This window comes from Microcaecilia unicolor, chromosome 11 (assembly GCF_901765095.1).
Source record: "Microcaecilia unicolor chromosome 11, aMicUni1.1, whole genome shotgun sequence".
NCBI lineage: Eukaryota > Metazoa > Chordata > Amphibia > Gymnophiona > Siphonopidae > Microcaecilia > Microcaecilia unicolor.
The window spans coordinates 8,194,747-8,206,720 of NC_044041.1; the positions used below are offsets into that span (position 1 = coordinate 8,194,747).

General features: G+C 42.8%; 1 protein-coding gene across 1 annotated transcript in view; it reads left to right on the forward strand.

Moving 5' to 3' along the window:
- The window catches only part of LOC115479887 (mediator of RNA polymerase II transcription subunit 13-like), a 130,286-nt gene that overhangs the window by 62,577 nt on the left and 55,735 nt on the right, over positions 1-11,974 (forward strand). Inside the window, 4 exon segments of the mRNA XM_030218194.1 lie at positions 1,236-2,182; positions 6,371-6,550; positions 7,986-8,209; positions 11,137-11,329. Coding sequence (XP_030074054.1) covers positions 1,236-2,182; positions 6,371-6,550; positions 7,986-8,209; positions 11,137-11,329 — 1,544 coding nt within the window.

Here is an 11,974-nt window from a genome sequence, read left to right on the forward strand (position 1 = left end):
CCTTCCCTCTGTTGGTTTCCCTCTTTCCCTCTCTCCCCAATCCTTCCCTCTGTTGGTTTCCCTCTTTCCCTCTCTCCCCAATCCTTCCCTCTGTTGGTTTCCCTCTTTCCCTCTCTCCCCAATCCTTCCCTCTGTTGGTTTCCCTCTTTCTCTCTCTCCCCAATCCTCCCCCCCCCCCCCCAGCGACACTCCGGGCGAGTCCTGCACTTAGGTTTTTTTTTTTAAGACTCAGAACGTGCGAACGATGCAGCCGGCAGCGATTGAAAGAGGCTGTCTGGGCTGGCGTCTGCGTCGGAGCTTCCCTCACCCTCTGCGAGTCCCACCTTCGTTGTTACAACTTCCTGTTTCGCGGGACTCGCAGAGGGTGAGGGAAGCTCCGACTAAGTGCAGGACTCGCCCGGAGTGTCGCGGGGGGGGGGGGGGGGCGAGGCGGGCAAAAAAAGGTGCCGGTACGCCGTACCGTTGCGTACCGGCACAAAAAAAGCACTGGTTTTAAGTAGCTATGTATTATTATTACATGTATTTATATGATTATGAATGCTTTTTTGTAAACCGCCTAGGCTCTGGCGAGGTATAAATATGCAAATAAACTGTAACCTCTCACTTTAGAAGACTCAAGGGATTCCCAGTGTATATGAATCTAAAGTACCAGTAGTCCATTCTAAAGTTCAGCACTGTCTGTCTAATTCTGCCATTACCTAGTACACAGCAGCCTGTCAGGTTCTTCCTGTTCCTTTTCGTTTGCAGCTCAGTTGGGAGATTGAGGACCGCTAGCCTTCATTCACAGCCACTCAGGGATTTCTTCCTTATCTTTACGTTCTCTCGCAACTGACTTAGACCAGTCATTGCATGGACAGTGTTCAGGACTCCATTAAGAACCCCTGCAATCATGAGCCCTCACTTCAGCCACTAGGCATCACTGTTGTGCGATGAGTTGGACTCTCTTCCGACAAGGACATCCCCAGCCAGTCTAGGAGTAAAGTTTTGGCCCAGGAATCAAACTCATGTCTTCCAGACTAGACTAGCATTAGCAGCAGCCCTTTCTAACGAATTGTGAAAAGGTAGTATGAGTGTGGGTCAAAACCTTTTATAGTATGAACCTAGAGAACTGATTTGATCACTTCAATGGATTTCAGTTCAGCCCTTGTCTCAACTTAAAAAAAATATTATAATAATTGCATAATGTAGTACCTACTTTAATGTTCTTATTTATATTTTGTCTGCTTTTCTTGCAGTAACGTACCGAGTGTTGGCAGCCTAACCGATCAAGATTATATTCAGATGAACACTCCCCAGATGAACACACCAGTGGCGACAAACAGCACTGCCCCAGCCAGCAATAGTGGGGCTGGAGTTTTGCCGTCTCCAGCAACCCCTCGTTTCTCTGTCCCTACTCCCCGCACTCCCAGGACACCAAGGACTCCCAGGGGTGGGGGCACAGCTAGTGGGCAAGGATCTGTCAAATATGATAGCACAGATTTGTGCTCACCAGCTTCTACGCCTTCCACCACACGACCGCTAAATTCTGTGGAGCCTGCCACCATCCAGTCAATCCCTGAGGCTCACAGCCTTTACGTCACATTGATCCTTTCCGATTCTGTGCTCAACATCTTTAAAGATCGCAACTTTGACAGCTGCTGTATCTGTGCCTGTAATATGAACATCAAAGGGGCAGATGTAGGGCTATATATCCCCGACTCTTCTAACGAAGACCAGTACCGCTGTACCTGTGGGTTTAGTGCCATCATGAACCGCAAGCTGGGCTACAATTCTGGGCTCTTCATTGAGGATGAACTGGATATTTTTGGGAAGACATCTGACATTGGCCAGGCAGCCGAGAGGCGACTAATGATGTGCCAGACCTCATTACTTCCTCAGGTTGGGGAAGGTGCCAAAAGAGACCAAGAACCAGCCTCAAATCTCTTACTTTTGCTCCAGAACCAGTGTGCACAGCCCTTCACCTCACTGAGCTGCCTGGATTACATCTCCAACAGCAACAGAGACACTTTCCCCTCTGTCAGCTGGAGCTATGACAAGGTGCAAGCAGAAAGCAGCGACTCCTGGATTGAGTGTTTTAATGCTCTGGAACAGGGTCGGCATTATGTGGATAATCCCACAGGAGGCAAAGTAGATGAAGCTCTTGTAAGAAGTGCAACTGTCCACCTCTGGCCTCACACTAATGGTAGGAATCCTGATACAGGGCTTTTCAATCTTTTATTTTGCTTTGAAATCTCTGCGTAAATTTGATATAATAAGATACATATTCAAAGTTCAACAAATCTAGTGTTTCTTGAATTTTACTCCTCATGTTCCAAAATGTTTTTAAAGCATTAGGTTGGTGCTTGCTTGTTAATATGTCAACTGAACGAGCTCTTAGAAGTTGAAAAGAAATTGCCTGGGGTCATTTGTACTAGTTGTATACCTGGCCTTGCTGCTGAAGGAAGGCTTTTATGCACAATCATACTAAAATTTGTGGATTGTAATCTTAAAAGACAACTTGGCACACCTGGCTTGCTGATATGGTGTCATGAATCATGTTTGACGTATCACCTATGGCATAACTTTCCTCTTTCATTCCCATTATATTGATTTTGAGATTGACCATAGGCAGTGGTGTGCTGGTAAATTTTTAACAACAGACTCTCTCCCCACCCTGCAATTTGGGGAGGAGGGCACAGAGGTGGACTGGGGGGCATTACTCTCTCTCCATGCCCCCTCATGTTAGAGCTCCCATTAAATCATAAGACCCCCATTAAACAACAAATCTTTATAGCCCAAATCAAATGCCGTGTTCATAAATAACTTTGTATGAATTTGGCTGCTAATAGTGTGCTGAACTGGACAGTGTTGGCACATTTAGACTGACTCTGGACAGTTCTGCTGAAGGAAACCCTTCCCTCATTAATCAATATCTTCTCAGTGAAATAATAGTAATAAAAAAAATAGGCAAGTGCATTTTTATACTATAGCACTGCATTCCACAAAGCAAAAGGAGCAAGTTCCCACATGCAATCTTTTTTTCTTTTGATGTAGGCACAGGAAAAAAAAAAAAGATTTTAAATGCTCCCAGATTCCAATCTAGTTCATGTTTAATGTGGGATAAAATGCCATAAATAAGTAGATAGATAGATAGAAACTCTGAATGTTGAGCACCTGATTCTCTTAACATGATGTCTGTTTAGTGGCCCTTTACCAAGAGAAAAAGAAATCTCTGCACGTTTTACAGTATCCTCCCCACCCCACCTACTTATTCCAGACCTCCTCCCTTGTCTCCCGAGCTTCAGGGTACCGGCACATAGCTGAACTAAAGCCTCCCTACCCTGGTGATCTAGTGGATTCTTCGGGGCAGGAAAGATCCTCAGTCTTTGCTGCTGGTGCTGAACCTCTTGTTGCAGCATCTTCTTTAAAATGGCTGCCAAGACTTACAGCAGAAGCCTCACAAGACTTCAGCGGAAGCCTCGGCAGCCATTTTTAAATAGCGATGCAGTGCAGCGGGCAGGAAAGACTGGGGATCTTTCCTGCCCTGAAGAATCCACTAGATCACCAGGGTGGCTTCAGCCAGGTATGTGCCGGGACCCTGCGGCTTGGGGGAGGAGAGGCAAACAGGGAGCGGGCGGGAGCCCTGCATTCAGTGTTGTGCTGGAGGGAGCAGCCCTGCTGCATTTAACAACCAGCTCGTAAAATCTTTAAAACCGGCTCCAGCACACCACTAACCATAGGTAACTTTTTCTTTCTTTTGTTTTTTGAAATATCATTTGTATATCATCGCTTATGTGTGACACAAATGGCTTTGTTTTTAAGTCTTTACGTTCTGGAAATGTATCATGAATGGCTGATATTTGCCGAAACATTACAAGGAGAAAGGTGACAAGAAAGAATAGTGATGAATGGAAATTAGTTTGAGGAAAGGGGTGTTTGTTAGCAGAAGGTCTTTTGGGAAAAGTTTTTTTTTTTGCAGATGATCCCACAAAAGTGAGGGAGGGGGAGCCAAGGGAGATGGATTATTACTGAAAGAAATGAAAAACCGAAACATTGAAACATATATTTGTAAAATAGCCAATGAAAATGTCTTAAAATCAAAATAAATGAACCTGTTTTGGTTAATTATCTGCTTCTGGAATACCCTAAAGTTTCACAAATTCAGTAACATATCACAGGTTCAAATAAAGCATCGTCACTTCTGTACAGCAAACAACTCTTCTTTAGCTGCACGTATAGCCCAGTGGCATAGTAGTGTGCCCCACCCCATTTGGGTTTGAGCTCCCCAAAATCTGCTGGTTTGGCTGGCAGAGTTCCCCAAGTCTGCACTGCCTGCCCTGCTTCCCACTTCCTCATGTTCATGCTGAATTTCACTAAAACAGAGCATGCGTGCCAGGGTGGGAAAGCAGGACAGGCAGCGCGGCGCCAAGTATCGCCACAGGAAGGCTTCTGCTGTCAGGGCTTGGGACCTGCCAGCTAAGGTATGTGGGGTTGTGGCTCAAGCCCCACCCCACCCCCAAAATTGGGACCTGACTACGCCTCTGATATAGCCTTATAAATATTATACAGTCCATTTAGTAAGCTGTGGTAAAAATTGGTCTTAATGTGCCCTTATGTGGGTCTTTCCTGCATGCTGAGGCCGTTTTTACCATGGCCATAAAACCTCCAATTTTCTATTTTTTTTCATTAAAGGCCATGCACTAATGTTGCCATTAGCACGCAGCCATTTAAAAAAATTGCGGTGAGAGCACTTGCCACCTCCTATCTGACATTCCTCCTCCCCCCCCCCCCCCCTCCCCGTAGTTGGTGTGTGCACATGGCAAACCTAACATGGAATATAGCGGGTCCCACGTTAGGTCATTTATGTTGCGTTAGGCACATAAACACCTAGTGCAGCTTTGTGAAAGGGCTTCAATGTCAGCTAGGAAAGAGTTTGCTCTATTAGAAACTCATATGGCACCATTGGGACAATACAAGAAACAATTAACTTCTTTCAATCAAGAAGGGATTGTTCTCAAGGTTCCAAAAGCAAACAGCATAAAAATATTTAATAAATAATTGTAGCAAAACAGTCTAATCACAAATACACTTATCAAACGTATTCTTTGTATTAAGACGGACGGGGAAAATCCACTACTGTTTAGGGATCTTGCTAGGTATTTGTGACCTGGATTGGCCAAACATTTGATTGAAGTATGCCGCTAACATGCTCTGCAGCATGACTTCAATGCTCTCTTGCTTGAGTTTCTGAGGTTTCCACATTTAGGAACTGCATTGCTATAGGTAACTGTTGGAACTTTTCACATAGACACCCTATTATAGATAACCCCTTCACCCCAACCACCCCCCGTCTCAATGAACTAGTGTATTTTAGGCATTCTTTGAGGATTGCGACACAATGTAACCAGAGACCATAATGGACATTACCTGACTCTTCTTCCCCCTCTCCCTCTCTAGGTTCCCCCCAATTGTACCTACTATACATGTACCTCATTCTACCACAATATCACTTTGGATTCATTCATACCATGTATTTGTTCAGACCGGAATCGGCTAACGCCATTAACGGTAATATGTAAGCCACATTGAGCCTGCAAAAAGGTGGGAAAATGTGGGATAAAAATAATAATAATAATAATATTGAGAAGAAAAAAACAATTGCAAGATAAAATGAACAAATAGGCTGAAAAGGAAAATATTTAGAATAATGAATATAGGGAAATGATTTAGAAATAGACGAACCAGGAAATAAATGAGCCCGATTACAGAAAGGTTGGAAAGAATTTACACATGCTCACTTGTTTAGAGGCCAATTTTCAAAGTGATTTATGAGCACTTTATTCATGTCTGAAATTGCCCTCCCTTACTGTGGCTAAAAGTCTGTGTGTTACTGCGTTGTGCGCATACTGTCCCGGAATAAACACAGTGAAAGGGTCGAGGTGCCTGTCATAAGGAGCTGAGCATAGATCTGGGGCCAGGTAAGAGGAACAAATTTCCAACATCAGGTACCTAATTTACTGTAGATGCCTGCAGTTGGGAGAGTGAGTAGCAGGCCGTATGTTAGGTACCTATTTTCAGCACACTTTGGCACTTAAGTGCTTCGCCTAAATTTAGGCATACAAGTTTTTCTGAACCTTGTCTTAGTTTTAAAGATTGTATATTGATTGATTGATTGCTTTCATTGTCAAAAGAGAGAGCCCGGAAATTTGTGTAAGTAAATAACCCTGCCTCCTTTGCTTATGCAGGGGCTGTATATAGTGTGTTCTAGATGCACTGCACAGTCCAGGCGTTTGCTGCAGCCCAGTGGTTTGGTTGCCGAGCTTTTCTAAGATGAGGTTTTCGTGCAGATGCTGTTCTCTGAACTTGTTCTCTTTTCTTGGTCTCTCTTTAGTCCTGGACATCAGCATGTTGTCGTCTCAAGACGTGGTGCGCATGTTGCTGTCCTTGCAGCCCTTTCTGCAGGATGCTATCCAGAAGAAACGGACAGGCAGGACCTGGGAGAATATTCAGCACGTCCAGGGACCACTCACCTGGCAGCAGTTCCACAAAATGGCAGGACGAGGATCCTACGGTACGTTCTCTGATCTATCGGTATTAACCACTGGTGCTGTATGCTGCAGTTATCATTAGACCCAACTGTAATGTGCTCCTTTTTCCAGAGTAAAATTATTGTTCAGAGCTAGTTCTGTAATAATTATTGGTAGTTTTTAATTTGTTATGGATCTAACTCAGCTAAACTGTGCTGTGATGTTGAACACCTGAATTAAAATATTAGTTCATTCTGTAAATGCAGTATAAGCCACTATTATTACCAAGTGGGAGAATCCCAACTGGCCGGAATGGATGGGACAATTTGTTCATCTTCTTCCATTATTTACTATATTGCCTTGTTTTAAATTATGCTCATTTGTCAGTCAAATTATGAACAGTTTACATAGTGCTGCCATCTGATTAGGCTGTCCTTGCCCTGAAGAGCTTACAGTCTATGTTTGAGCCTAGGAAGGTTGACTAAGTATGGTAGATACAGTGTAGGACCAGAGTGTCCAGGTTACAGCTCCATTCCTAAGGTATGCTGCCGGCCATCCAAATGGAGTGGTGGAACGGGCAAGGAATAAGGTGAGCAAAATAGCCAATGCCATCAAAACTAAGCTTTGTTTGTTTATTGGGATTTATTAACCGCCTTTATGAAGAGATTCACCCAAGATGGTGGACAGCAGATGCAGTTTAATATAAAACTTACAATTTTGGTAACTGCATAACAATAGTAAAATAACCAAGAATAAACTAAATACTTTGAATTTTGTTGAGCAGCCAGAATCAGGAGTGTTCTCTCCTTTCTGAAAGCAGATGCTGGGCCAGGCATATTCCCTAGAATCCAGTGTCAACCTCTGTTTATTGGATGAGATCAATGTCAGCCCAAGAAGAATTTAAGATGAAAACTATTATTTGTTCTGTTTAGTGCAGTAACTATACTAATATATTAACCCAAGTGCCAAGGACATATGAATAAGATAATCGTACATATCTTGGCTTGCTTTTCTTTTAGTATCCCTTCTAATTTTAAACTAAACTGATTACCGAGCTGGTGGCCTGAGCACCCCCTGGTTACCACTGATGCGCTGCTTTTATGGCCTATCAACTTCTAGGAGAGTGTGCGCATCTGTCTCTTAGATTTCTTCTATATATCATTATGTCTTTGCTGAGATTGCTTTTGGCCCTGTTTTTTGGGATTGTGAGAGTAATGTTAGAGCATCAGGCTGAGAGCAAGGGAAGCCAGGGTTCAGATCCTGCTAATACTTGTTCTGATCTTGGACAAGTTACTTCATCTTCTATTACCTTGTGTTGCAGGCTTAGAGTTTGTTCTGTCTGGGGGTAGGAAGACACCTATTGTACTGCCCTGATCTACCAATGAATAGTTGTCAGCTCATTCTAAATAAATACATTCATTAAACTGCCTTTACCTTTCTGACACACAGTCTGGTTCTTGTATTTTTTGTCTCATCTAGGCTCTGAAGAATCTCCTGAGCCCCTTCCCATCCCCACTTTGCTTGTGGGTAACGACAAGGATTTCTTGACTATCTCCCCATTCTCCTTACCATTCTGGGAACGGCTGCTGCTGGATCCCTACGGGGGCCATCGTGATGTTGCTTACATCGTGGTATGTCCAGAAAATGAGGCCTTGCTTGATGGAGCGAAAACTTTCTTCAGGGATTTGAGTGCTGTATATGAGGTGAGCGCTCGAGCTGGTCCATGTCAGTATTGTCTCTTTTTGATATAATTCTGCTCGTAAAAGGAAATGATTTGCTTTGTCGTCATTGCTCATTTTGGGCACATTGCAGGCAGGAGTCTCGCACCTCTGGGGAGTGGCATGGAGGATAATTCTATAACTGTGTGCCCATATATAGGTGCTTAGAGAGTGCCTGATTGGCGCATATTCTGGAAAGGAGCCTACTTTTCTTAAGACATAAGCATCGCCACACTGGGACAGACCAAAGGTCCATCTAGCCCAGCACCCTGTCTCCGACAGTGGCCAATCCAGGTCACAATCACCCAACAAGATCCACGGAGCAAAGCATTTTGTACTGCTTGTCCCAGGAATAGTGGATTTTTCCTTACGTCCATTTAATAACATTCTATGGCCTTTTCCTTCAGGAAGCCATCCAAACCTTTCTTAAACTCTGCTAAGCTAACCACCTTAACCACATTCATAGAGTACATTGTAACTGGGTAGATACTCATGTTCGCGCTTAGGCGTGAGTACTTTTAAGTGTGTGCACCTGTGTTCCAGAGACATACGCAGAACTTTGCACCCTGCCCTGGCTCTGCCCATGTGTATGCCCACCTGCAAATCGTGGCATGTAAATGTTAGCACATAGAGCCTGATATTCAGCCGACGGCGGACAGCTCTTTTGCTGTCTTCCACCGGCGTTAAGCCTCGATATTCAGTACCAGGCCATTTCTGGCGACTGGCATTGAATATCCGGGGAATTTTTTAATGGCTAAAAAGTTAACCGGTTAATCCAGTATTCAGCGCTAACCAGTTAACTTTTTAGCAGTTGAAGATAGGCCTGTTATTTATGCGGCCTATTTTAACTAAGTATCTGCATCTAATCGGCTATGTCGCATAACCATGAATATTTACTGGAAGATAACCGGTTATCTCCCGCTGAATCTCCTCAGTTAGGTGCCAGTATGCTATTTAACAAGTCAGTGACTGTGTCTGGCCAGTTAAATAGCTTTAAATATCGCAGGGATACTTTATAGAATTCCCACCCCATTCCCTCCAGTATCCAGCCAAAGACTGCCACGGTCTTCATGCTTTAATGGTATCTATTCATCTTTTATGATGCTATAAATTGGTGAAGTTATTTTCATCTGACTTTACATTACAAATTTGATAACATGATGTGATTATGTTTGCTATCTTACAGTACACAAAGTCATAAGCGTAACAATTTTGTATATAAAACTATATTCTGATGCAAGGATCAGCAAAATTTATTTGGGAAATTCCTGGTCCACAATGGAGTAGGAATCCTTCATCTTCTGGGTAGACCAGTCAAACAGTACATAGATTAGGTGGTAGCTAGGTTTAGGCTGCAGAAATGGGCAGGGCCACTGGGGCCATGGCTCCAACCGTGTTTTCCCCAGTGGGGATAGAGACTGGCTTTTAACTCCTAACCTCCTGTTCACCTGTTTAATACCCATGTTTGTTTCAGTCATTCCCACAATAAATAATTCTGTTATCCCTTACTTGTCATATTTGTCTGTCCTTGACTCAATATACCACAAAATCAACCCATTCACTGGCAACCAAGTGGTTAACAAAAACTAGTTCTCACAAATAAACAATCTGCAACTAATGTGTAGTTATAACAAAGAAACTATCAAACACATCACTTCAATATAGTGTCACACTGGGGATTCAGATCTGAAGGATAAAATATTTTAAATTTTAAAAATTAGCCTCAGTATAACAGGGAGCCTGACTTTTATGCTCCACTGTAGATATTACCATCACAGGCTTCCACCACCTTCTGAGAAAAAAAACACAGAGAAAAACTCCCAGAATATTTCAAAAATTGTAAAGAAGTGGGAGAAAAGTCTGTGTTTAAAAAAACAGAAGGGAGGGTAACACAATTTAACACAATACAGATCCAAATACCCACAACACTAAATCTCACTGTGAATATAAATCACCCAAATAGACACTAATTAGCAATCCCTCACTAGACTAAAATCCTCATTCAAACAGAGAAGCCTTCCTGCAAGTAAAGAAAAATAGAGCAAAAACTCTTATAACATTACTAGAATTGCTTAAACTTCCATCCTTACTAATGAATGGATTCTAATTCTAACAAAAAGTAAACTTCACTTAGCTCAGAACATCCAAATTGACAGAGGTACAGCCTCATAAGATTCTCACAGTCTGTGGGGTTTCTCCAAAATTAAACAAGGAAATTGGACATTTTTGTCAGAAGGGTAATATAAATTGGACACTTTAATTTTGAAGAAACCTTGGTAGACTTCACGAAACGGAAAAGAGTATGTCGATAGGGTACCATATAAAACATTGTGAAGAAAACAAAGAAACTTAAAAATAATTCTCCCCTCCATAGGTAATCAATGCAATTTCTGATAAGAGGGAGTGATTCTAACAGCTTTCATCTTTGTTCTGACCAGCATAGTTGACATCTGCTGTTAGTTGCAAGAATGATATCTGATCTCTCAATATGTTAATAGTGTGTGTACAATAATGAATCACATCCTGTACGTACAATGCACCGTCAAGGAGGTGACCGCTGGTGCAGTCCCATCCGTTAAATTTGTCTATAAGTCGTTGAACACACAAGGGAAGGGAACCGTGGTACCTTGCTTAGGTGCTGTTTTGTCTAGAGACTGCCATGATCTTTGGTACTACAGAATTTCATTATTCCTGCTTCCTCCCCCCCCCCCTCCCCCGCCACACATGTACAAGCGTACGCACACACTTTCTTCCCTTCACATCTGCTAATTGTTTTCAGTGTTTTTAAGGTTAGGGAAGGGGGCCTTGTTGATAATGCATATACTGTTCATGCTTCTCTGAATATTCTTTGGCTGTGAGTAGGTGCGTGCAGTGTATCTGTCGTAACTGGCCGTTCACTATTCTCTTGCCAGATGTGCAGGCTCGGCCAGCACAAGCCTGTTTGTAAAGTGCTTCGGGATGGAATCATGCGCGTTGGCAAGACCATTGCACAGAAACTGAGTGAGGAACCAGTGAGTGAGTGGTTTAACCAGCCGTGGAATAATGAGGAGACCGACAATCATTCCCGACTCAAGCTCTACGCTCAAGTTTGCCGATATCACCTAGGTATGTAGATTATCAGGAGAGAATCCAGTTATGTGATGTATCAGGAAAGGGTTGGACCTATATTGCTACTGTGTGTGATTCTTGTGTAAAGGTACAACTTTTATTTGTAAATGTTTTAAAAGTCAGGATTCAAGGAGGATTTTTAATTAGCTTTATAGATCTCAGAAGCTGCCAAACTGACGAAGCTGAGAGTTGCCTCCAGCTCCACATCTTGCCATAACATGTTCTACTTTTTTCTATTTTCTTTTTTTTTTACATTTTAACAAATCAAACAAGTAATAAGTACATAAGTAATGCCACACTGGGAAAAGACCAAGGGTCCATCGAGCCCAGCATCCTGTCCACGACAGCGGCCAATCCAGGCCAAGGGCACCTGGCAACCTTCCCAAACGTACAAACATTCTAATGCAACACATAGTTGAGTCAATCAAAATAGGAAAAGGGTCAATAGAAATAAAATAGTGAACCATATTTATAGCACCAAGAAGGAAAAACATAAACCAAATATATAGCTCCAACCAGTCAAAAATTCCCTAGCAGTAAACACAAAAGGAAAGGAATTCATATACTGTAACAAAGCAAGTTATCAGAGGGTTGAGAAGTTACTGATGTATTACTCTGACTAGCAGCCGGTGCTTCCTGACT